General features: G+C 47.1%; 1 protein-coding gene across 3 annotated transcripts; it reads left to right on the top strand.

Moving 5' to 3' along the window:
- The first annotated feature begins 4,455 nt into the window (after positions 1-4,455).
- Positions 4,456-25,350, top strand: LOC126634847 (core histone macro-H2A.2). Of its 3 annotated transcripts, XM_050305676.1 has the most exons (9): positions 4,456-4,528; positions 9,762-9,995; positions 15,867-15,973; positions 17,212-17,409; positions 18,694-18,804; positions 19,996-20,095; positions 20,922-21,011; positions 22,582-22,756; positions 25,129-25,350. In XM_050305676.1, the coding sequence occupies exons 2-9, from the start codon at positions 9,824-9,826 to the stop codon at positions 25,292-25,294; spliced, it is 1,119 nt and encodes a 372-aa protein (XP_050161633.1). In that variant the 5' UTR covers positions 4,456-4,528; positions 9,762-9,823; the 3' UTR covers positions 25,295-25,350. The 3 variants fall into 3 exon arrangements, 2 of the variants coding, with proteins under 2 accessions (XP_050161633.1, XP_050161632.1); XR_007627460.1 differs by lacking the exon at positions 4,456-4,528 and having other exon boundaries at positions 5,549-9,995; positions 22,644-22,756; XM_050305675.1 differs by lacking the exon at positions 4,456-4,528 and having other exon boundaries at positions 5,563-9,995.
- Positions 25,351-25,426: the final 76 nt, after the last annotated feature.

Below are 25,426 nucleotides of genomic sequence, written 5' to 3'. Positions count from 1 at the left end.
TTACCTGTGATGTACATACCTTCTTCTCCCTTTTATAAAAGTCCCTGTTTACCTACACCTAGTTTCTGTCTTTTGTAAATGACACCACGTGCAGATCATAACCCGTAAATCCACGTACAGGTGACTCCCCTTCCCATGTGGGGGTGTGGGTTTTAGGCTCGTATCCCGAGGCAACCACGCCATCTGCTGTTTGCCATCAGGCCCGGGAACTATGGAACTCGGTGGGAAATGTCAACCGATTCAGCAGGGCAGAATTCTCGAAAGTCCTGCTGGAGAGAGGACCGAGTCCCGCCCAGCGCCTGTGCTAAGGGAGAGGCAGCAACCCCAGCCGAGACACAGTGCTGGGCTCTGGGGAATCTGCAGGGGAGAAAGGCAGCCTGAGCCCTCCCGTGGCATGACCAGCCCTCCTGGAGCCCGCTCTTACGACGTTAATTAATCAGACATAAAACACGAAGCCACACTAATTGTGGAACTGGGAGGCATCTCCAAGAGGAGATGTCCATCCATCTCTCCCTTGCCCTCAGCTTAGGTGAACATCCTCTCCCTGCCCTCCTGCTCTCCTGTGCGCCCGGCTGTGTGAGCCCAAATCACAGGGGTGGCTCCCTGCAATGAAAGCCACGTGCTGAACAACCATTAGCCCCTGAACAGGCAGCGAAAGTGTGTGCCTTGCTCCTGACCTCCTCTGGGCACAGATACAGTGAGCCTTGGATCGTCAGGCAAAGCCCTCGAGGATCTGGATGTTTAGCAGTGACTGATGCATCAAGTTATTTAGGAAAACAGACGTGTTTCGATGCTCCAGCTCGGAATAGAGAATGTGTTTGAAACTTATGGCTTTTACAATTCCTGAAGGCTTCAAGGTCACTCTTGCTTTATATAAGTGATGGCTCCTGGATGTTACTGCTGTACCCTGGGAGAGTAGTGAAATTCTTGCACTGGTGCAATACATAAACATTCTGGAGGTTTGCTGTGCCTTGTTTCAAGGCATTTTTATTTATTTATATGTCACAGATGCGATATTTTCCCCCTAAGGGCTCTGCAGTTAGCAGGAAAAAGTAGTTAATGAAGTAAATTGTCTTGTTTTAAATCAAACATGACCCAGGTATTTGTATTCAATTAATATTTTTACTTTCATGGTTAAGACAATGATTACTGCATTTAAGGATAAGTAACTAGGATCAAACCCTGCTTTTAAATAACAAGGATGAAAACACATTTTTGATATTTTTTTTTAAGCTAATAACCAGCATTAAACCTTTAGAGTCGGTGTTTGGGCAGGAAGGACCTCTCTGATTGCTTACACATTATAGCTAATCTGTGACTGCAGCTAGTGAGCCTGCTTCAAACACCACGTGTCACAATCTGACACGCACGAAAATGTTAAATTCCGAAGTAGTATGTGGGATAGTCTAGTTTAAAAAATACTGCTTAAAATCAGAGAGTTCTCCAGAAAGTTGGGATTTAGCTTTCCTGGCTCCTTGTAGCTCACTGAGCCCAACCTAGCAGCATAACAACCCCACGAGCAGTATGGAGGGGGGGAGGAAGGGTTAAAAGGGCTCAGAGAAGTCCTTACAGAAGTGCAGAGTATTTGCAGAACTCGGTTATCACGTCTGTGCTCTGCTGCCGCATCAGCTCGGATTGTATTTGGTTATCCCGATGACAGGGCGGCGCTTACACTGGTTGATCAAATTCCTGGATTATATACTCCTGTGGAACAGAGCTTTTGGAGCACTTGGCGTTCCTGCCCTGCCAGGGCGACCCTGGCCAGCTGCCAGCCCGAGCGAGAGAGCGAAGCTGTAACTCCGGGTGCCGGAGCTATGAAACACTCATTATTACAGCGCTTCTGGCCCAAAAATGAGAGCGCCGCGAACAGGCCGGTTTCTTCCCACAGCCGGGGAGTCAGGCAGCCGGCAGCCTGTAAATGCTCCTCCGATAGATGTGTTGTTTATTTTGACAGAGTAACAGATTGTATTTGCGCTCGGAAGGCAACCGGCAGATGGTCTTTGCGCAGCCCGGTGAGGGCAGGCCCCGCTCCTGCTGAGCGGGGAGAAGCTCTCCGATCCGGCGCTGCCCGCTTTCCCCTCGCAGGGTGTTAGTTTGCAGCAGCTCTTCCCTGAACAGCCAGGGCTAAATGGCCACGACACGCAGCTGCCGTGACCCAGAAATAGGGCCTTCTAGCTGCTGGTTCCAAAAAGCGTGGTAGCTCTTTCCAAATGCTGCCTTGGTCTGAGCTGCTCTACTAAAAAATTCTTTATTCTGATGTCACAAAGCAACTCAGAATATCCCAGAAACACTTCAAGCAACAAAAACCATCCCTATAATCCTGTTAATGTTTAAGTTGAGGGTAGGCTTGTATCCACTACAGAGAAATAAGGAGGAAATCGAGTTTATGGGACTATTAAAAATCACAGCAGTAGGAAAACTGGCCTATAACTGGCTTGAAGATAAGAAGTGTTATATTGTGAAAATCTTCTATGTCCTCTCTCACACTTCTCCCGCATTCCCGTTTCCTTATGGGGAATGTTGTTTATAAACAGAAAAACGTTGCTGTAAACAGAGTGAGCTGTCCTAATGTTGAAAGTTTGCCTCGCATAAAGACTTTTTTTTCTTTTTTTTCCTAGAAAGGCCTCCCACACATTTGTGTTCCTATCACACAGCAACTATGTGATGTTAAACTGGGAATGTTTTCAGAAACTTGGGATGCTTGTTTTGCCTCATCTCAAATTATTTTTGATTACAAAGCCACGTACCATGTGCACGACTGTGAGGGTTATTGGATGCAATTATTTGTATCTGGAAATAACACAAACAAAAAAATGCTCTTCTTCCTTCTTCACACGGGTTTTATGTTGTCATTTATTTTTATGCTTAGTGCTTGAAAATCTTCTTCAGATTCCTCCTACCCTCCCAGTATGGTTCAGTACACACTGACAAGTCTACAGGTATATTTTTCCTTTGCTAAATTCCAAGCCTCATCAGGGAAGATCCAGGTAAGACTTTCCATTACCTGTAAAATATGTGAGGTTTTTCTCTTATGATTTCAAAGCACCTTGACCTTGTTTTCAAAAAGGAGTGGGGAAGAGAACAGACTCCCAAAGCATTAAATCCACAGAAATGCGTTAAAGCTCTTACTCATCGCTTAGAAAGAGACAAGATATTTTCATTTCCATTTTAATGACAGTCAAAATACAGCTGTTGTGTAGTGAAATGCCTTACCCAAGGTCACAGAGCAGCAAAACACAGGTCCTCAACTCATGCCCTTTTTCTTCAGGAGATGGTGCAATCCACCATTAATATAACCTGGGGGAATATTCCATTGCTTCTTTCCCCACCAAATCCAATTCCATACAGACACAAAACTGTTTACTTTGGCAGAGCCAAAAACCAAACCCCAGCGAATCTTTATGATTTTTTTTTTTTTTACAGCAACAAAGGGAAAGCTGAAAGCATGGATGACTCTTTACCACTCCGTTGTTCCCAGACACCCTCCCGAAGTAACACCGCGGCTTGGAGCGGTCTGGGTCGATAATGTACCTCCTAGTGCATTACAGCAGCCCTCAAATGTCTTTATTGTGAAATCGGTGCAACGACGCCGAGTATTTGCTTGCACAGGAATGATGATATAAACCCAGTTTCGTGTAGCAATGTACCTGAGCTAGAGGTGTAACCTCCTGCCTGCACCATCCATCCCGCGCTCGCGGATTTGGCGCTGCCAGGACTCGTAACACGATCGCCTATTGCGCCTCTCGGAGTTCCGAGCTCTTGAATCCTCTGTGACTGCGGGGAGGGAAAGCAAGAGCCCTGAGCTCTGGTTCGGAGGGGAGGAAGCGAACTTTGCAGCGCCCGTGGCTGAGCGCCCGGAACGCCACGCACGACACAAAGAGCCGCCGGCAGGCACTCTTTGTTAGGGCCGTTCCCGGCCGGCGTGGGGATGCTGGAATATTTGGGCTGGAGGCACGCGCGGCCACCTTGCTGGAGGGACAGAGGGACGGGGGGGGCTCCCTGTGACAAAAACCAGGCGACCCACCAGCTTTAACCCCAGCGCGGGGGTTGCCTTGAAACCTCTCCCGTCCCCAAACTCCCCCCCCCACCCTGGGAAAGGATGGGAAGGCTTTCTCGCCTTTATGCTCCCGACCGCCGGGAGCCCCCTGGGAGCGGGGCCAAGGGGAGCCTTTCCCCGCTGGGCGGGGAGGGGGTTCCTGCCCCCGCCGCAGCCCTGGGGCCCGGGCGAGGAGGGCGGCAGCCGAGAGAGGGGGGTTGTTGCGGGCCCGGGCTGCAGTGACTCCTCCTAGAGGCGGTATGTGCGGAGCGGGAGGAAGCCCCTGCCGCCCCCCTCAGCAGCAGCCGCCATCGCCATCGGAACATACAATACGGGCAGAGCTGCCGAGGCGGAGCGAGGGCGGGGGGAGCCCGGCAGGGAGAGTCGGGAGGGCAGGGGAAGGGGGGGCAAGGAGAAGAGGAAAAGAGGGGGCAGGGAAAAGAGGAAGGGAGAAGAAGAAGGAGGAGGAGGAGGCGGAGACGGCGGCGGCAGGTGAGGGGAGCGGCGGCGCGGGGGCTCCGGGGGCCGCGGCGAGGCCGGCCCTGCTCCTCTCCTTCCCCCTCTGCCCGGCCGCACGACCCACCTCCTCCTCCTCCTCCTCCCTCCTCCTCCTCCTGTTCCTCCTTCTCCTCCCGCCGGTGCCTTTCTCCGGGAGGGTCCGGCCGGGGCCGTGAGGGAGGGGGTGGCCGTGAGGGGGCGGGGGTCGCGAGGCGGCGGCGCGCGGGGCCGGCCCCGGGAGAGGGGGTGGTTGTGGTGTGTGGGAATGGGGGTGGAGGGGACGGCTCTTCCTCGCTCGCTGCCTCCTCTTCGCCCCCGTTGCGGGTCCCGCGCCGCCACCGGCCCTCGGCGGGGCAGCGGGCGAAGCCTCGGCGGCGGCGGCGAGCGCTGAGGGCGGGCAGGGGGCGTGGGGGGGGAGCGTTTGCGCGGGAAAGCCGCGGCCACACCCCCCCGCCACCACACCCCGCCGCGCCGCAGCGCGCCTGCGCGCCCGCGCGGCACCGCCCGCCCCTCGCCCGTCCATCAAGCGGCTCCCGGCCAATCAGAGCGCTGTCCCCGCGGCCCCGGCTGCCGCGGCGGCCAATCAGCGCGGGGGTGGGCGGGGCGGCGGTGCCGGGTAACGGCGAGGCGGAGCGGGCGGGCCCAGAGGGGCCGGGGCGGGCTCTGAGGGGGCTCCGGCGGGACGGGACGGGACGGGACAGGACGGGACGGGACGGGACGGGACGGGGTCTTCACCGGGCTCGGCTGCGCTCAGCCGGCTCCGGACACTCGGGCTGGGTCTCAGCAGCCGGGCCCGTCCCCTCAGCCTCTGTGCTGTGTGAGGGGCAGCTGCCTCGGCAGGGCCCGCGGGGTTTGGGGTGCTCGGGAAGCCGCTCTGTGCCCGGTGCGGGGACAGCACTGCACGGCGCTGTGTGTGTGCCCTGCCTGTGTCTCACCGGGCTGTGCGCGTAACCAGCACCTGCTCTGGGGCTCCTGCGTTATTTTTCACAAATGTCTCGTGTGCATACGAGAGTGCAGCCGGAGTTGGCCCCGCGATACAACATCGTTTGAGTTCCTTGCCAGCTCTTAACTGTTCTGGTAGATCTTTGGCTGGAGATGAGGAAAGTGCAGGTGTGTTGGTAGTCCTGCCTGTCCTTGGTTTCAGCCTTTGCCTGCTGAGTTCGAGTTCTCTCTCGGTGTTTGGAAGTCAAGGTGCTCCGAGGGCTGGAGTCCCCCTGTTCTGCAGCCGGGCTGGGAGTGCTGGGGGTGTTCTCCTGGAGAAGGGAAGGATCCAGGGAGACCTTTTTGCAGCCTTCCAGAACTTGAATAAAAAAGAGAAAGAGGGACTTTTTACATGGGCAGGACAGAGGGCAGTGGTTTTAAACTAAAAGAGATTTAGATATACAGAAGAAATCCTTCCCTGCGAGGGTGGGCAGGCCCTGGCACAGGTTGCCCAGAGAAGCTGTGGCTGCCCCATTCCTGGAGGTGTCCAAGGCCAGGTTGGATGGGGCTTGGAGCAACCTGGGCTGGTGGAAGGTGTCCCTGCCCATGGCAGGGAGTGGAATGGGATGAGCTTTAAGGTTCCTGCAAACCACTCTGCTGTTCTGGGGTAACAGCTGTTAAATAACAGCCAAATGTTTTTAATCCCTCTTGGGAAGTCCCACATCACCTGTGTGAAGTCCATTTGGCTGCTTGAAAGCAAGAAGCAATTTCTCCTTAGAATCTGCTTTTCTCTACCACTGTTGCAAGAGTTTTAGTGCTGTGTTGTTCAAGCTAATCTTTCTTTTACTGTTCTCTTTTACTGTTTTTCTTTTTCTTTGAGAAAAATTTGGTTTGGTGTCTCCTGGGGCATTCTGTACAGCACTGAACTTTCTCGTGCGAGTCCCTGCTTTCCTGCCCCGTCTTTACATGCTAATTTCTGAAATTGTTTTCTGGACAAGTTCAGGCTCTTTTGGGGGTTTCATCTGCTTCTGTGTCATCAGGTTGTTTATATTTTCCAAAAATTGTATGTGCTTTTCCTGTCCTAAGATGGTTATGGGGTTTTGTTCTTGTGAGCACCTGTGTAGGAAGGACAGGAAAGTGGTTGCAATGTTGCTGTGGTAAAGCTTGATCCACTGGGATGTGGTGTGGGATTCAGATGGCACAGTGGTGAGAGGAATATCCCAGGGCAGTCATTCTGTCATCCCAGTGTCCTTGTGGAGCAGTCCTCACCCTCTGCTGGTAAGTGTGATGGGAGAAAACAGGGTGGTCAGGTCTGTGGAGGAGGGACCCTCCGAGTGACCAAAGCAGACCTACCTGAGAGAGAGGAGGAGGCAGAGCTCTCTCTCCAGCAGGCAGAAGGAAAATGTCACTGGTTGTCTGGGCTCTGAAGAAGGTAAAACTCAACAGAGGAATGCCCAGCTTGCAAAAGTCTACCCTGTTTCCATCACAGAGAGCTCTGGGAGATGTGGTAGCTGCTCAATCCCCCGTAGCAACACAGGGATGTTGGAGTCATGGCAGAGTAGGAGTGTGCTGTGGCCAATTAAGGGATTGGGAAAATTAATTGCCTTAAATTGCCCAGGCCTCGTGATGTCATGGTAGCCAGATATAGACTCTTCCAGCTCAGCGAGGACGGACTTTGCACGAACGGCACGGGCGTATCTTTAAACGGAGGCTGAGCTTTGTAAGGGCAAACGCAGAGATGATGAATCAGCTGGCACAGAGGGAATTAATGTGGGTAGACTTGAGAGCTTTTCAAAGGAGAAGCCCTCGAGGCTTGGCTGTGTCATCAGAAGAGAACAATTAGTGCGGCAGTGCCCAACTTGTAGCTCTTTACCTGTTGGTTGCGGTCCAGGTGAGTGCCCCACCTGACTGTGGCAGGGCTGAGCTCAGGGGCATCCTCCAAGGTGATGGTGCTGCAGAGGAAACCCAACCCCTGCCTGTGGGATTCCTTTGTCCAGGTGCACAGGAGCTGATGTGACTGTGCCATAGCTTGGCTTTCTACCAAAAAATGGCCTCCTGTAGGATTCAAGACAAGACAAGAACACAGTGTTGTCTGTGTTGCTCCTCAGTGTACCCTGGTCCACGTTAAGTTTCAGAGAAGAGAGAGAGAGAGAAAGAGACAGCACTAGCGGAGTTTTGAAACCTCTTTCGTATTTACAAATGTATCTCAAAAAGTTCCGCAGTCATAACCTGCTCTGTCACCTGCAGTGTATTTGGAAAAATATTTTGGGATGCCAAAAGTTGGCTGGGCAGCAGGGGGATAAAAATGGCTGAGGCTTGCTGTGAGAGAGAAGGGGAAAATAAAGGAGGAGGCAGGGGTGGAAAGTTCAGTGAGGCAACAGAAGAAACAGCCAGAAGTGAGTAATTAAACATTAAATTTATATAATGCTACAGCATGCCCAGGGCAATGTGGTTAGTTCTATACAAATATGTTTGGATTTCCTATCACAGAGATCAAGTACAACCGTGGTGTTTTCCGTGGGTGTAATCTCTGGATGTTTGCCTTTTCCCATTGATTCACAAGCAACTGGGATTTGATACTATGGGAACAAATATGTGAGGGGTGAGCTTAAATATGGTTTTGATACATGTAGTGTACTCTGCCAGCACAGCTCTCTGTAGGGATTTCAGTTCTGAACTGAACTCTTGGGCGATGGAATCAGTTCCTGCCCTACTTGCATATATTTATTAAGTTCCTCCTTAAAATGAGTTACTGTTGCTTGTATTGCTCAGAAGAGAAGGCTGTTCCAGAAACTGATGGCTAAGACACCTAATTCCCAGCCTACTTTTATTTAGCAGTTTGAGTGTCAGCTACCCCGAGTGAAAAGGACACGTTTTAAGGGTTATTATTTTGAAACTGAAAGTTTGTAAAGGGTTTGTCACAAATTGCGATTCCGCTGAGGAAAGGACCTTGGGAGATCACCTCCAATCCCAGGGCAGATCCAGTGCTGTCCAGTGATTTCTGACATTTATTCTGTAACTGTTTTAAAGCTGTGGGAAGGTTCTGCTGCCTCCCGTCTGACCGAGCCCGGTGCTCTGCTCTCCCCCTGCGGCACAGCTTCTGTAAGAGCCACTGCTGCAGGGAACACTCGCTCTCTCCACCTTCACAGCATCCTCTTAAGTAATCTCTAAACTCATTGTGTCTCCCCACTCCCCTTTCCACCTTCCCTCTGAGCTCTGTTACCGCCGCTCGTGATTCCAGGCTGGCAGTCAGCAGGGAGCTCGGAGTGGGGCGATGAGCAACACCAATTCTGACGTGTTCCTGCCTGATAGGTTTTACTGCTCTAATCTTTCCCAACTTTCCTTGTCATGCCCACGTAGCGTGCTGCACACAGAATAAAATAACTGGCTGATACACCAGGACATGCCAGGGCTTTATGGATCCCTGCTGATATTATTGTCCTTGGTACCATAAATGAAACCAGCGTTCGAGTTGGGTTATTGTAGAAACCGCCTCTTGGCTTTGGCTCCTGTGGATGAGATGGGTTCTGGGAATGCCTGGCTTTGTAATGGACAGGTGACTCTCTTCGTACATGCACCTCATTTATAATAATCAGGATAAGAATTAAACAGGGATTTCTGTGCCCTTCTTGGGTGGACATTGGTTGTTCCCAAGGTGTCAAATGAAATGCATTTTTATTTTTCTGGAAGGCTGTTTGTAGTGAAGATTGTGACAAAGTTTAACAATATCACCCAAATTCATAATTTATTTTTTTCCCCCAAAATTATCTCCCTCCTTCTGTTTTCTCATTTCACTGGGGTGAGTGAATACTCTGGGAATGAAGTAGCTGTGCCTTCACTGACAGAAATACCACCTGTGGCAGACCTGCTCTTCCCTGGCTTCAGGGGAGTAACCAGGCTCCTAATGAGGCCTCTGAGGCAGCCGTCAAAAAGGAGCTGAAACCACATTTTGTAAACAGAGTTAAAACATCCCCATTATTTGGCTGAGAACGAGGGATGTAACTACGACCACCTGCATCCTTTGGAGTGGAGCAGCAGGCTCCAGGGTTTGTCGCCTGTTTGCCCGTAATCTCGTGAAAAGTCAGGAGGAAATGAGGTTTGTTTTCTTCGTTCCCGATATTGCTCCCCTGACAGTGCAGTTCAAAAGCAGAGTTGGAGCAAATATCCCAGTTATCCAACTTTCTTTAATGGATAGGTGTTGAGGGTGGGCTTGGAATTTTTTCCTCCTGGAACAACAACAACAACAACGGTGCATAAAGATGTTTCTCAGGCGCTGAACGCCAACCCTGTTTGTCTTCTCTTGCAGCTCGTGGGTTTGGAGCAAGGCGTTCGGAGTCACCAGGGGGCTGAGAGGCACAAGGCTGCGAGATGTCGGGCCGGAGCGGGAAGAAGAAAATGTCCAAGCTGTCCCGCTCGAGCAGGGCCGGCGTCATTTTCCCCGTGGGGAGGATGATGCGCTACCTGAAGAAAGGGACGTACAAGTACCGGATCGGGGTGGGAGCGCCCGTGTACATGGCAGCTGTCATAGAGTACCTCGCAGGTAAACCGAGAACCTGGGCTGCCTGCAGCTGCTGAGCACACACACAGGAGCCAGGCACGTCCAAGGGATGGGGCAGGAACGCGTGGAGCGCTTCTGAAAATCAGGCGCTGCCGGTGCAGCGTTTGCTGAAGTTTGCTGGAAACGCTGAGGGAGTTAATTTGTGTCTTGAAGAGGCTGAGGGTTGGAAGTTTTCTTCTAGAGAGGTACCAGCGGGACAGGAAAATAACTGATATTATATTATTACGTTAAGGTTTTGACACACCTAAATGTGACCGGTGACAGGACCCGAGGGAACGCTCTGAAGTTGTGTCAGGTCAGGGTTAGGTTGGATCTCAGAGAAAGGTTCTTCCCCCAGAGGTTGGTTGGGCACTGGGCAGGCTCCCCAGGGCAGTGGGCACAGCACCGAGGCTGACAGAGCTCAGGGAGCGTTTGGATGATCCTCTCAGGCACAGGGTGTGACTCTTGGGGATGTCCTGTGCAGGGCCAGGAGTTGGACTTGATGATCCTTGTGGGTCCCTTCCAGCTCAGCACAGTCTGTGATTCTGTGAATAACAGGAGAAAAAAGTAAACCCGCCTTGTACATCTTTTCTGCTTTTCCAGTGAGCAAAGTGTTTTGCTGGCTGTGTTTCTCCTTGCAGGACAGTGTCAAAAGTGTTATGAAATACAAAGCTTGTTTTTCTTATTTTAAAAAAGCCTTTTGCTTCGCCTAAGCATGTAAAGAAAGTGCTTCAGGGTTTAAATCTTCCCAAGTTTTCCTTTTCCCCTCCTTTCTGAAAACTGAACTCGGAGGAAGGGGCAGGTGTCACGTGGTGACACGATATACTGTGATTCTGTGTGGTAATATTTCAGAGTGTCCCGTGGTCTCATCTGCTCAGTTTCTTATTTAATTATGGCAAATAGCACTTTAGCAAATTGTTAGAACTCAGGGTGCAGAGGGGAATTCTGGTTCAGGTTACTCAGGTGTTACAGATCAAGACTGAGGTGCATTAGAGAATCTGTGAGGAGTCACAGCCTGGGTGGAATGAGTCAAATGGACTGTGTTTCAGGAACATAGTTTATTGCCAAAGTGGCAGGAAGAAGCTTGCATGGAGCCTTGGTGTCCATGTAAAAGCATGCCAGGCTTTATGCAAACATTGCTGTCTTCTTTACACATGAAAGCCTGTTCTCACAGCCAGACAAGAAAAGCACTATTTTCTTTCAAAGGTGTGGAGAAAATATCGAATCTCACTATTGAATTTCACTAATTTCACCATTAAAATTAAATTTCTGATGATGCCTAACAGCGCATTACAGAAACTTCCGTGCTTGTGCTGGTACATTGCAGGACGAGAATCGATTTGTTTGTTTGTTTCTTTGTTTTCTGAGGCTGCTCCTGGAGCTGGAGTGACAAAGTATTGCTTGTGCCGAAGAAATCACACTAAGTTTTATAACATAACATGCTGCATTGTGACTCTGCTGACCCTCCCTCTGGGGAGGAATCTGTCTTTTCTTTTCCCACTCCACACGGATCCAGAGCATTCAAAGGAGCTTCTAGGACAAACATTTGGAGATGCCTGTTCTGAACTGTGGCAACTCTCACAAGGTGCAGTAATAAATTGCCAGCAGCACATCTGGTGTGTGCAGCATTTCAGCAGTGCAGACTGAGTTATGGTCAGCACTGTTGACCTATTACCTGAACTAGAACAATGTATATCTTGGCTCTGCTCCTGGCTAGTAAATGCGGTTTAATTTGGGTCATTAATATTATATGGACAGATTACGTGTGGGCCTACTCTTTGTTTTAGGGGGAAAAAAAAGAATGTGTAGTGAACCAGGCAAGAAAAGTGCTAGAGGTGTGGGCCGGGAGCCCACATAAATTGTAAAAGAATGCTATTTTAAGCTGCTTGGTTGAGCAGAGAACCCAACCCTGCCTATATTGTAATGGAATGAAGTAGCATTTCTGAGCAAACACCTATTGCTCATGGATAGTGCCCTTTCAAAAACAAAGTTCCTGTGCTCTGTCCAGAGTTTTGTTTGGAAATACTACAAAGGTGGAGAGTTCGATTAAAAAAAAACAAAACAAACCAGTGTTGCAACATCTAACCCCGCTGATCCAGTTATTCCTAACACTTTGTGTGAATAAAGTCTTTGGTTTTGGGAAGCCAGTGGAAACAAAATGTGTTTTTCCAAGGCTGTCGTTAAAGGGGTTATTACATGTCAAGCTGGTAAATTTTCTTAACGTTATCATCTGACTCTTCCTGTTACAAGTGCCATTCTTCTCTCATGGACTTGCAGCTAAGGAAGGGGTGGTTACTGGGCGTGAAAGGCTGCATGCAGGGGAACTGCTTCAAGCTAAATCTGGGAGGGTGCCAGTAATGGAGCCTGGCTTTTTAGCTGTTTCACAGAAACAGGTCAAACCATACATTTTTGTTTGTGTTAGGGCATTCATGAGAATTTGTCCTCTAAAACCCCTGAGTGCTTTCTCCGCATTTGAGCAGAGATTTGATGCTTTACAAAAATGCCTTGTGTTTAAATCTCCCTATGCTGCTGTTTTATATCCTAGGCTGGAAAATCATATTGCGAAACTGCAGCTTAGCTCCTATCTAGAAAGTTTTGTTTGCTGGAACAGTGTTGGGCTCCACAGGCTTCAGAGTTAAAACTCTGGAAAATTGGCCTCGGTCCTGTTGGATTTATGGAGTTTGCAGCAGCCTCATGCTCCGAGCGTGCACGGGGCTGACTGCAGTCACAGTCACCTAAATCAAACATCAGCTCTGTGTCTCCCACAGTGCCCCTTCCCAAAAAGCAGGCAGAGAATGCAGATGCCCCTTGGTTAGGAGGCAGAAGTCATGTGAGGGGTGTGCTGGTCAGAGGGACCCATGGAAGATGCCAGTGGGAAGCCATCCCCTCTAAATTAGGGCAGAATACATCACCAGGAAAGGCTTCTTCCTTCACAGAAACCACCTGGCATAATCTGCCTGCCACAACTTATCCTAAAGGGGAAGTGGAAAACAAGGTAAATAACCTGTATGAAATCTTTCCAGTTTGCTATCAGTAATTCTCATAGACCTTTCTTATCAGTCCAGCTTCACAGAAACAGGCTGAGCTCAGCTGAACAAATGCCTTTGGCCTGGCTAGGAGGCTTTCACTTCACAGACACTCCAAATGTGTTGATCCATCAGCTAAAGAAACCTCTTTTGTTCTGATGTGTCACGGGATGAGGAGATGTAATCCCATTCAGGTCATGGCTTGGCTGCTGCTCATGTCGGCTGGAAGAGAGTTACACTCTTCCCTAGTCCAGGTGCTTATCAAACAGGAGAAAAGGCTCCTTTAAAGATACTTTAGAAAGGAGTGTTGGGCAGAGCCGAGTGGAGAGTTCTGGGCTCTGCCCTGCAGCCCAGCATTCGATGCGTGCCAGAGTCCCTCAAGGAGCTGGTTTGCTTGTGGCCACCTGCGCTGAAGATGCCTGGATCTGAACCTACCCTTCTGGTGTGGAGGCATCTTTGTGGGTTTTGAATCTCGGGAGAAGCAAGGTTGTTTCAGATTTCGCTTTAATTCTTACTGCCTGCTGCTGAGGGCACATAAAGTAAAACCAGTTTATGGCTGAGAATATCAAGATGCCCAGCTCCAAGAGAGCTTGTTGTAGTACAGGCTTTTGTTATAGGACCTATATTCTCAGACTAGCCTTAGAATTTAGGTAACCTCAGCTGTTAAGGTGTTTCTGCTTGAAGCACTTTCTTTAGGGATCTGTTATTATCAGCAGCGGATGTGACAAGTGAAGCCTCCGGTTTTGATGTGCATTTTGCAAGTGCCACTTTGTATTATTAAGACTGTGAGTCCCTGCCCCTGCCATTAGGAAAATATGCACATAAGCCACCATCAGAAGGAGGTAAGGCAATTATTTACCTATGCAGGTATTTGGCATCCTTTGGTAAGGTGTATATACATATTCCACAATCTGCCATACCTCACCTGTGCCTCGGAGCCCCTTCTTCCCAGAGTCCTGTGGTGGATGGCTGGCATTTGAGTGTTCTGCCTTTTTTGCTCTTGACATTAGGCAGAGGACAATTTGGGTGCACCATCAGGATGCTGCTGGCCAAAGGACCCAAACCTGGGGGAGTGGGGTGAGCACACAGGTAGCAGGGTGTGCCTGTTGTTGGCACACCTGAAAGAACTTCAGTTCCCATGCAGGTAAGTATGTGTTGCTTTTTTGGATTCTCCCCCACCCCCCATCCCCCCCAGTGCAATTTTCCTCTGCTATCAGCAAACATCTGCAAAACCCACTGGAGAAGCCTGGATCTCTTTTCTTGCTCTCTTCTGGTGTGCACAATGGATGGAATCTGTTCCTGCTGTCTGCTGCTGCCTTAGCTCCACTGGCAGAGGTCTGGGAGAGGGTCTGAAACTTCCAGCCCTGTGGGGGTGAATAGAGCTGGATTATCCAGAATTTCTTTTCAATCTCTGTTAAAATCCAGGACAGACTCTAGGAAATGCTGGACCTGAGAGGTTCCTGCCCTAAGTCTTAACAATTCACTGTGAATATGCACATAAATTTAAAAAAAAAAAAAAAAAAAAGAAAGGCTTTTACACCTCCAACATGCATTTAAATATGAAATATGTTCACTGTGTACTGGTGAAAACTGGAAGACAAATAATGTACTTTTGTTTTTCTTACTGAGTGAAATTGAAAACTTGTATTTTTCCCAAGAGCCAAGAGCTGAGCCTCATGTTGAAATCATTTGGATTTTAGCCAGACAGCACTAGATTTTTCATGAAAGTTCTTCGATAGTAGTTACAGTTCTTTATTTAGGAGTAAAGGTATCATTAGGACATCAGTAAGATATCAACAGGACACTGATGGGCTGTAATTTTCATACCCCTGTATGAAATGCAAAACACAAACAAGTGCAAACACAAACCCAAAAACCAGAAGACAGGGACACTGTATGCTTTTAAAACGGAACAAAGTGTGAGTATGATTTTTGTGATTATTTGGAGGGTGGGGGAATCCCTTCTTCCTTCCCAGTGTTTCAGTAGAGTTCTTACCTGAGAAAGAACTTCTGAGTAGGGGCCAAACTGTGTAAGTTAACGAATTCTAATGATTGATTGCTACAGTCCAAACAAACCTAGAAAGACGTGTCTGTATTTCCTCCATAACACTGAGGAGAAGCTCGGTGACTTTGGCTGCAGTATAAAGGTTGCTGCTAATTTAGAGAAACCACTTTTGAAGTGATCTGACCTCCTGTTCCCAGAGAAGATGCGGAAGGAACCTCTTATCAGTATTTCATGCACTGAAGCTCTCACGTTGTCTCTGCTTGCGCCTAAGGCAAACCTCTCGTATCTTGATCTGAAATGAAGCTTCTCACAGATTTTCAGTGCCCTTTTACTCCAGCAGTGCCTGGCTAGTGTGTTGGCTTTCCAAGTATTTCTTCAAATGCACCTCAGTCTTCATCTTACCTGGTCCTGAGAATCCTTGCTGTTTGTCAGAGCTGTCTGTGCCAGGTTTGGGGTTTCACTGCATGCTTGACTGTTCTGTTGTTACGGCGCTACTGCTAAATTTTGGACTGCTCATGTACATTTGTATAGGCTGGGGTTTTTTTTTTGTCTTTTTGAAGGGGAATTCTGACTTGGGACTCGTAAAAGAAGTTATGTGAACCGAGCTTAGCATATTTTCTGCTAGCTCTCCTTTAGGGGGTACTGGGAAGGACAAATTAATTTACCTAAATTTACAAATACATGGAGTGGGGTTTGCTTTCTGCCTTTCCGTGGCGAAGACCCTTTAAATCTGGAAACGTCCCTGAGAAGGTAAATGGATTTTAAGAAGGAATGTAAAGCGTGACTGCAGCGTGTACCTAAGGTGCGTTTTTGTTGCTGATTTGTATCTCGGTGTGTTTGCAGCTGAAATTCTAGAGCTGGCAGGAAACGCGGCGCGGGACAACAAGAAAGGGAGAATCGCCCCCAGACACATCCTCCTGGCAGTTGCAAACGATGAGGAGCTGAATCAGGTACCTGTTCCCTTTCTGGTGCGGGAGTCACGTGCTGTGGCACGAGGAAAGGTTGGAAACAGTTTAGTCTGAGACGTGAACGCGGTTGTCGGAGCAGAAGGCAGGACTGTGCCCTCTTAAATAAAAGCAAACAAAACCAAAGCTGCTGAGATACCTCATCTTAAATCTTATGGACGTAAATGTTGCTCCTTTTGTAGCCTGTGGGTCCTGTTGAAGTGAGTAGGCTTGATGCTTCGTTTTTTAGCTCAGGGACGTCCAACGCTTAAAAAAAAAATGTGCCATATGCAAGACCTTTTCCCAAAAAGCTGTAGGAATGTGTGTTTTCTGTTGTACTGGCTGTGAGGCCCATCTTGGGTAGGGATCTGGCTCACTGTGTTGCTGCCTCCCCACCCGTTTGCCCATCAACTGTGGTTTTCAGTGCTCTGACTCTCAGGATCATGTGTGGGTTCACTTCTGCTAGACTTGGTGAGTGAGGACAGGAATCATTAGGATGGGCTGTAAATCGTCCTGTTCGGGGATGCCAGAAAGGTTCAGTCAGCATCCGAGTATCTCTTCTTGGTAGGCCCCATGCTAAGATGGATGACATCACTCACACTTTGAATACTCCTGCGCTTAGTTTGTCTGCTTTAAATAATGAAAATGTGGTGCCCGTGAAGTCACGTGTGGCTCTGTTTCTAGTCAAGCAGACTGAAAAGTCAAAGCAGAAGCCAGGAGAGAAGGAAAAGCATGCTAACACTACCAAACCCTTTCCCAGCTCTGTGGTTCTGGCCAGTGACCTGTGAACTGGGATCTAGATCCAGTGTTGTCTGTTAGGAATTAGCCAGATGTTGTCCTCCACATAATATCGCAGCCCACTGCTGTTGTTTGTCTCTGCAGAGCAGGTCCTTGGGGCTCTTCCTTGCCTGCCTACTGCATGTTTCCCTGCCAAAGGGGTCTGCATCCAGTCCTTTGAGCGGGGCTGTGGCACAGTCACTTTTTTAAGGAGCAGCCCACAGGCACTTTTCTTATTTTACCCACGCTCAGTGTTTCTGAGTCACCAAGGACGAGTTTGCCCGAGGACCACTGCACTGGAGGAGACAGGACTGATTGTACAGACACAGAGTTCCCAGGATGTGCTGGCTGACTTTGCTGTCACCTGCCAAGTTCCTTGTTATTGTGGATCTTCCCCCTAACAGTTTTCTGGTGGTGCAGGCTGAGAGGATCTGTAATGTGCTTCTCTGCACCGCTTCTCCTGGCAGTTGCTAAAAGGTGTGACTATTGCAAGCGGGGGCGTCCTGCCCAGAATTCAGCCCGAGCTTCTGGCCAAGAAACGGGGTGCCAAAGGCAAGTCTGAGACCATCCTTTCCCCTGCTCCTGAGAAGAAAGGGAGGAAATCCATGGTGAACAAAAAGAGTGGGAAGAAGGCAAAGTCTCCCAAGGCCCGGACATCCAAAAAGGTAAGCACGAGGCAGGTGCACATTCCATGCCGCCTCTTTGCGGTACTTTCTTGATAACTGTGTAGTCTCTTTATCTCCACACAGGTTGTGTGGCAGTGAAGTCTTGCTTTTAAAATAAAAGGAGCTGTCTTTTAAAACATTTTATGCTGGGGGGATGTCATGCCTTCAGCCTTGTGCAGTTACTGGGTTGCTGTCAAGAGGTTTCTCACTGCCCAGAGAACTTGTCCTGACCGTGGTAGGTCAGTGCCGTCGTGACAAGCTCTTTGTTCCACGTGTTCTTAGCTGTGCTGCTGTTGTTGGTTTTTGAAAGAAGAATAAATGAATCAGAACTTGGGCACTGCACCTTCCCTCGTGGCTGCCCTTCCTCTGTCACCATCCAAAATGGTTTGATCTGGTAAAGCCGTAACCCAGATCAGGGCTCTTGGTTTGTCATTCCAGAGCATGCACCTTAAAACGCTGCTAAGTTTTGTTGGGGTAGCATTAGATGACATTAAGCTTTGACTTCAGGTTTTTAAACTTGCATTAAGCACATTTTTCTGGAGGCCTTTAAGCTTTGATAGAGTTCCATAGCTGAGGATATGCAGAGAAGAGAAAAAAGGAGTTGCTGAATGGGATGTTTAATTGGATGCTTCTGTGTATTGGTCTCAGCCACCACCTTGCTTTGAATTGTGCACATCAGAGTTTGAACTTGTTAGGAAGAGTTAGCTTCTTGACATACCTTAAAGCAAATATTGAAAGGTGTGAGGAGATGCTCCTGCAGCCCTCTAGGGCTGGTATGTTTGCTGGTCCTGGAGCTAGGCAGCAGGAAGGATTTATGGTTTATTAACTGAGACTTAACAGGTTTGGGTTTTTTTTTTCAGATCACAAAGTTGTTTTTTCTTCAGGTTGGGATAATTGACTGGGTTACTAAGTTACTAAGTCTGATTTAGTATGAGCTCTGCTCTGTTAGCAACGAAAATAAACTAGCACCCACCCACCCATAAATACAACTGTAATTGTTAGTAAAACTACAGATGGGTGTGGGTGCCCTGACTCTGAATGTGACCACAAATGTATACAATACCTCAGATGAACCACTGATGTTTACCATTATATAAACAGAGCAGACCTCTGTTGTTATATAATCTTTGGGGATTATAAGGCTACAAGTAATATATTGATCTGAGAAGATGAGACTTACGTTAACTGATTAAATCTATCCATTACTGAATAATGGTATATGTTGATTAATTTTTTTTCCTTTGAGAGTCCTTGCTTCCTTGCTTATTTTCTCCCCTCAAATAGAACAAGCAAAAAGACAGTGAAAAAGAAGGAGCTTCAAACTCAACATCTGAGGATGGACCTGGGGATGGTTTCACTATCTTGTCCTCCAAGAGCCTTGTGCCAGGACAAAAGGTAATGCAGAGTTGGAATGGATTGGGATCACAGCAGTGGGGCCTGGCATTAACGAAAGGATGAGTTTGATCCAACAGCGCTGCAAAATCTTCTCCGTGTTCTGCCTTAGTGGTCCCAAATTTAAGGCCAAAACTCGCTCAAGTCATTGGCAAGGTCTCAAAAATATGTGTGCAGATAAAAGATTTCCAAGAACAATGCTGGTCAGCCCCTCTGCAGAGATCCACACTGAGTCATTCCTTGGCCTAAGCACGACTGGGGCTTTTGTTTGGTTTGGCTTTGTCTGTCTTGTGCTGACATACTGCCAAACCAGGTTTAAACTTCCAGGCTATTTGTTGTTTCTCAAAGAGTATTTCTGGGCCAGGTCCCAGGATCACCCAGAGCTTGCTGGTTTGTGCCAGAAGCCCGGGTGCTCCATCGGAGAGTGGGCAGTGGGACTCTGCTCTGTCAGCGTTCCAACTGAGGACATTCCTACTGCTCCAACTCAGCACGGGCTGTGACGTCTTGCCAGGCCAGAGTTACAGAACTGTCCCCCCAAAATACATCTCCTTGGTGTTCCATCGACTGTGCCCCTCCATTTATTACTTTTTGTTCCCCTCTACTCTCCAAGAACAAGAGGGGGTTATTTTTTGCTTTCCTTAATTTTTGAACCCTCTGAATTAAACTGGAGGTTTTCTTACAGATTTAGCCATGGAAATATAATCAATTTTTTATTAATATTTACGCCAGGAATGGGTAATTAATCACTGGGGTTGTGAAGCCTTCACAGAGTGCTCAGCCCATCTTCTCAGCCCCCTTACAGTAGTTCTCTGAGGGCAAGCGCTTCTACAGGAGAAACACTTTTTAATTTCCTCATTTTTCTCTTTAAACCAAAGCATTTCCAAAATCAGCCCTTTTTTTCTCCAAAGTGTGATGCTGGAACATTGATTTTTTTTTTTTTTTTTTTCCCTAGAAGCAACTTCCTCTGGAGCAAACTCCCAAGCTGTGGGCATACCACCAAATAATCAGAGTGGTTGTGCAGATTAATTAATCAAAAGATCAGAATCACACATCCCAAACAAAATAAAATAACTGATCTCTGAAAGACTGAATCCAGACTTCTTCCATTTCAGTTTTTCTTTGTGGTATGAAAAATGCTTTTGCACTCGCGTTACTGTTTTATTTTTTGCCTATCCCCTCGTTGTTATTTTTCAGCTTTCTCTGACACAGAGTGACATCAGCCATATTGGCTCCATGAAAGTAGAAGGCATCGTTCACCCCACAACTGCTGAGATAGACCTCAAGGAGGAAATAGGTGAGGCTCTGCTACAGGCAGAAAAAAACACAGATCTAGAGTTGGAACAGTAGCTGGTCTACTGGCTACCAGCTGAGATCCCATCCTGTTTCATCTGAATCTTCCCCAGGCCATAAATATCATTTACAACACTTCTGAAAATCAGGCTGGATCTGACTAGGTATAACAGGCTAATCACTAATTTATCTTTTTTTTTTTTCCTTATGACAAGCAAAACAGATAATTTGTTGAAGCACATGAGCAGCAAAGTTGTAAATAATAATTACTGCTGTCTTTTTATGTTTGCCTTTGAAATTTCTCTTACAAAACTTATACATTAATGGCACTTCTAATTATGCTTTTCATTACAGGATATTACATAGTTTAGAAATACTCACATACTGCTCATGTGAAATCAGGAAATATTATTATTACAAATATTGAAATTGAAGCAGGAGGGAGGTAAAAAGCTGTTAGTCCCTCGCATAGGGGGCCACAGAATCTAGTGACAGGCTTTTGGATCACTGTTTTGTAGTCATCAAGACTCTACTACTTCAGCCAGTAGTAGGGTTTGCCTGCTGAACAGATTTTGGAGGCTGAAAATCTGAGTCCTGAAAATCCTCTCTATTTTAGCCACCAGTTGGAGTAAGATAGCTTTCTTACAGATCTTTATATCAAAGTCATTTCCAGTAATAGCATAGAGGGCTCTTCAAAACCAATAAAAAAGTAAACTTAATCTGTGTCTAGGCACAGGATAGTAAGTGTGCAGTGTTCTTTTAAAGAATGCAGAGCTGTTTTTCCACGCTGATACTCCGAAGCCAAGGCCTTTTGCTCCGTGTCCTTGCAGGCAAGGCGTTGGAAAAGGCTGGAGGAAAAGAGTTTTTAGAAACAGTGAAAGAGCTCCGCAAATCTCAAGGACCCTTGGAAGTCGCTGAAGGTAAAAGGGATGCTACAGTCTGCCTTGGACACAGCTTATTTCATATGTTCTTTCCTCTGGACATTCTGGTCTGTTCTGGATTAGATATATATGTGTCTTGTGTGATGTAAATGTTTCCTCTTCGGGGCTGCTGCTGATGTGAACAACCTGCTGAAGGGGCAAAAAAGGAAGAATAGGACGCCTGTGTGCTGTGCACATTGGGCTGATTAATTTCTCTTAGGCGATTTCTGTCTGCAAGAGCCCCAAAACTAATGAAATCTTGTGCTGTCACCTATGTGCCATCTTTCCTGCCCTGTTTGTACTGATTTTTGAGAGAGCAATTGCTCAGGCACCACAGCTAAATTATCAGAAGAGCTCCCTTCAGGGGTTTACCATATCTGTAGCAGTGAATGGGTTGGGACTTGAGCTTGTGGGGCTTTCCTTTGTGGACAAATTAAACCAATTTATAGGGGTTGAAGGTGGCTGGAAGACAGATGGAGAGAAGTTACAATATGTCTTATTTGGCTTAGTATCTCAATACTCAAGAAAGTAAATGCTTTAAATAGTCTCTTTTTGGAAATTTCCTAAATGAATAGCCTAGTTTTATAATCTCAAATGACAGGGAAATTTTCAAAGAGGATAATTTGCTTCACTTTCACGTCTAATCAAATTTATTTGCCATAAAATCAAAGTAAACTGCTTTTCTCTGTCAACATCACTGCCTAACTAGAAGATAGACTCCTTTTATGCTATTAAGGCAGCTGGTTGAAATTTAAGTAGCACAGAATTCCTCTGTGCCTGCAGCAGACTTCCTCTGTAATGGTGGACATGTGAATACATCCAAATTTTTCATCCTTGGGCTAGTTTCATCCTGCACAGCTCATATCAAGAGAATTTAACCTGAGATTCCCCAGACCCGGATTTCCAGTAGTTCTGATGGTCACAGTTGCAACAAAAACAAACTGATGCCATGCTGTGGAGTCTGCAGGTCCCAGAGAAATATTAGTCTTTCTGAGAAATTAATCTGAGTTTCCTAATTGGGCAGAATTGGTGGGGACCTTCAGCAAGCATCTTTGATTTTCTTGTCCTTATCTGAAATTACCCGGCTGTGAAGCGGGTCTAAATATTACTCCCCAGCTGTAATACAATGGGGAGCTGTAATACAATGATGATGATGATGATGATGATGATGATGATACAGGATATTTGTGCAAGGCATTCAGCGGCAGCGCTGCAGAAATGCCTGTTGGGGGATTGGTGCCGTTGTGCTCAGGGCAAGGTTTGGGTGCTTTGTGTAAAAACAAACTCAGAGGCCGTGCTGAATGGGAGAGCTGAAAAAACCATTACCGAATAACTGTGTGCTGACCAAGTGAGCCCTGGGTTCTTTGGTCTCCCCAGAAATAACCACTGATCACAAGGGCAGTGATGAGGCGGTCAGATCACGATTGCGGAGCGAGCCCCTGTGGCGTTGCTTTAACTCCAAGCGCGTTTCTTTGGAGAGGTGATGTAATGAAGGAGGTGCACTGGGCTGAGAGGTCAGCGCAGGGCGGTTTCTGTTCGACACTAAATGTTACGTTTCCGTTTGTGTTAGCTGCACTCACTCAGTCTAGCGGCCTAGCAGCAAAGTTTGTCATCCACTGTCACATCCCACAGTGGGGCTCGGACAAGTGTGAAGAGCAGCTCGAGGAGACTGTCAAGAACTGCTTAACAGCTGCAGAAGACAAGAAGCTGAAGTCCGTGGCATTCCCCCCGTTTCCCAGCGGCAGGTAGGAGCTCTGGCTGCACGGGAGGGTTCTGTGTCGGGGGGCAGTGGTGGAATTAGCTGTGCTGTGATGACAGAGAGGTGCCCTCTGCTCTGTGACCCTGCCTCTGTGTTTCCTATTGCTGGGCACTCATTTTCATTCCTCTGCACCCCCTCGGGTTTTGTGTCCCTTCATTTGGCTGTGGGGGGTCTTATTGAAACTGCATTTGTACCGGTATCATACTGAGGGCAGGTAACAGGGGTGCAACCTGAGGTAGGTAGATGTGGGGTACTCATTCAAGTCACCCTGACAATATATATTAAACAGACTAGCCACGCAAAATCTGTTTTTTCGGAAGAAAATCAACGTTTCTCAAATGTAGATTTGCTTTAAAAAGGGAACTTATGAAACCAACTGTGAAGCTACACATTTCTGTCTCAGTAACTAGCAAACAAAACATACTTGACTAAGAAATCCAAAGTGTTTATCCTTTTCTTTTTTTTTTTCCTTTTTAACTTCTTTTTTAAACCAAATCTCTGATCACAAGAGACCTTAGCCAAGCCCTGCTAACTGCAGAAGTTGTTCTTTTGTGGTAGGGTTCAAAGTCTTATATTTGATTTGAAATGTATCTGCTGGTTTTGATTGTAGTGCCCAAAGTGCAGAGTGCACAGCACAGTCCAGTTGTGTTGGCCTGACAGTGAGTAAAATGAAAGTAAAACTGTGATTTGATCAGTGCAATCACCACACATCACTGAATACACAGGAGGTGAATGCCATTTTTACACAGATACTTTTCAAAGCAAAATAACATTTGTACGGATTGGGACAAAAGAATAAATAGAGGGGCAGTGCAATTTTTAGTGATTTTTCTTTATTTTTGTATACAGATCTTCTTGTTTATGGTTTTCAGTCAGAGCAAAATGTGATAAATTTTTTAACACTCTAATACTAAAGTGCACCTTTCAAAAATGAACCGTAGCTTTTAATGCCAATAGAAATAGTTTTGAGACTTCTTGTCTTCTGTGAGCATAGAATTAGAATAATCCAGTCTTGGCCCATTAGTCTTGGTGCAGATCCTTCTGCTGCTCTGTTCCACGTCACTCTCTCTGTTGCTCTTACAGTCCTGAAAACAGAGTAAATCTTACCAAGTGGTTTACCCTTCATTTATCAAAGGACCTCAAAATTTTCAGAAATAAAAAAAAAAAAAGGCAGAACTCTTCAAATAGGACTTAATGGCTTTGTTTTCATTTTATTCTCCCTACATGTCTGCACAGGAAATATGGGGTTTGTGGGTAGATCACAAATGATGCTGCATCAGCCCTGTGAATTTTTTACATTTTCCTCTATCCCATCCTAGGGACTGTTTGAAGTAACTGGTGTAATGCTGCAATAGATGGGATATTTCCCATTTTTTGAGCCAGATCTTTTTTGATGTTTTTCAGTATAAATATGAGAGGTAGTCTGAAATCACTCACATAAAGCTGAGTAAAGAGAAGTACTAAACGTAGAAGGGGGAATACAAAACACATGCAAGTGTTACCAGAAAGGTGGGGGGGAAAAAAAACTTTAAAAACACTACAAAGGCAGTTCTGGGTGCTATTAGAAGAAATACTGTAATTTCTCAAGTGTAAAGATTGTTGGGCACTGGGGTGGCTTATCTGTGTGCTCTGCTGTAGCCCCCCCAAAGATCTGTAAGTACAGGTTAGGCAAACCTTTTTCAGAGCACAAAAGTTAGGTGCAATCCTGTCTCAGAGGAAGAACACGGCCTAGGTTGTGCTGACCAACCTTTTTTGGCATGGATCAAAGTCCCTCTGGAGCATTTTCATGGAGCAGAACCTAAATAGGAATTAAAGAGCCCACATACTGTAACAACTGGTAGCTTTTAGCTGTTCAGGTTGTAGGTTAGAGAATATTACCATCAAAATGAGTGAATAAGTGCGTCGTGACCTTAATTTGGCTTGGAGTTGTAATTTCAATTATTTTCGCAGGAGTCCCAAGCCAAGTATTTTTAATGACAGAGTCAGCTAAGTAGGTGATGTTTTGGGTTTGGGGTTTTGTTTTGGTTTGGTTTTTTCCTGTTTTAGCTAAAAAAAAAAAAAAAAAAAAATCATCCTTTGAACTTTCCAACCTGCCCAGCATGGCATGGAGAAGTTTAATTCTAAGGGGGAGCATTAAAAAAAACCTTTGTGTGGTTATAAAAAGGAGAAGCAAATGAAAACAGCAACCATGCCAGCAAAAAGGGACTGATACAGCAGCAGGTGAATGTGGCTTATCAAAACCTTGGGGTTTGCTCCTGGGTTTGCCAGACTGCAGACTGGCACTGTCTTGGCAGCAGGGCCGGCTGGTTGCCTGCCCTGTGACACTCACCTGTGCTGTTCCCTTCCCCTCCCACACAGAAACTGCTTCCCAAAACAGACAGCGGCCCAGGTGACTCTCAGAGCTATTTCCACCCATTTTGACGGCACCAGCTCCTCCTCCCTGAAGAACATCTACTTCCTGCTCTTCGACAGTGAAAGCATCGGCATCTACGTGCAAGAAATGGCCAAGCTAGACACCAAGTAGCAGTGGCAGCCAAATGAAACTTTATTTTTCAACAAACTTGAGTAGCATTAAAAGCATTAGAGGTGGGTTTTATTTTTTCAGTGTGATGAGGAGGGGGAGTGGTAGTAGTGTGATGTGTTGTGACTTGATGAA

This window comes from Myiozetetes cayanensis, unplaced genomic scaffold, assembly GCF_022539395.1.
Source record: "Myiozetetes cayanensis isolate MyiCay16 unplaced genomic scaffold, myiCay2020 scf10, whole genome shotgun sequence".
In the NCBI taxonomy this organism is placed as follows: Eukaryota; Metazoa; Chordata; class Aves; order Passeriformes; family Tyrannidae; genus Myiozetetes; species Myiozetetes cayanensis.
Note: the sequence above shows the minus strand (reverse complement) of the source record. Positions and strands in the feature narration are given on the sequence as shown.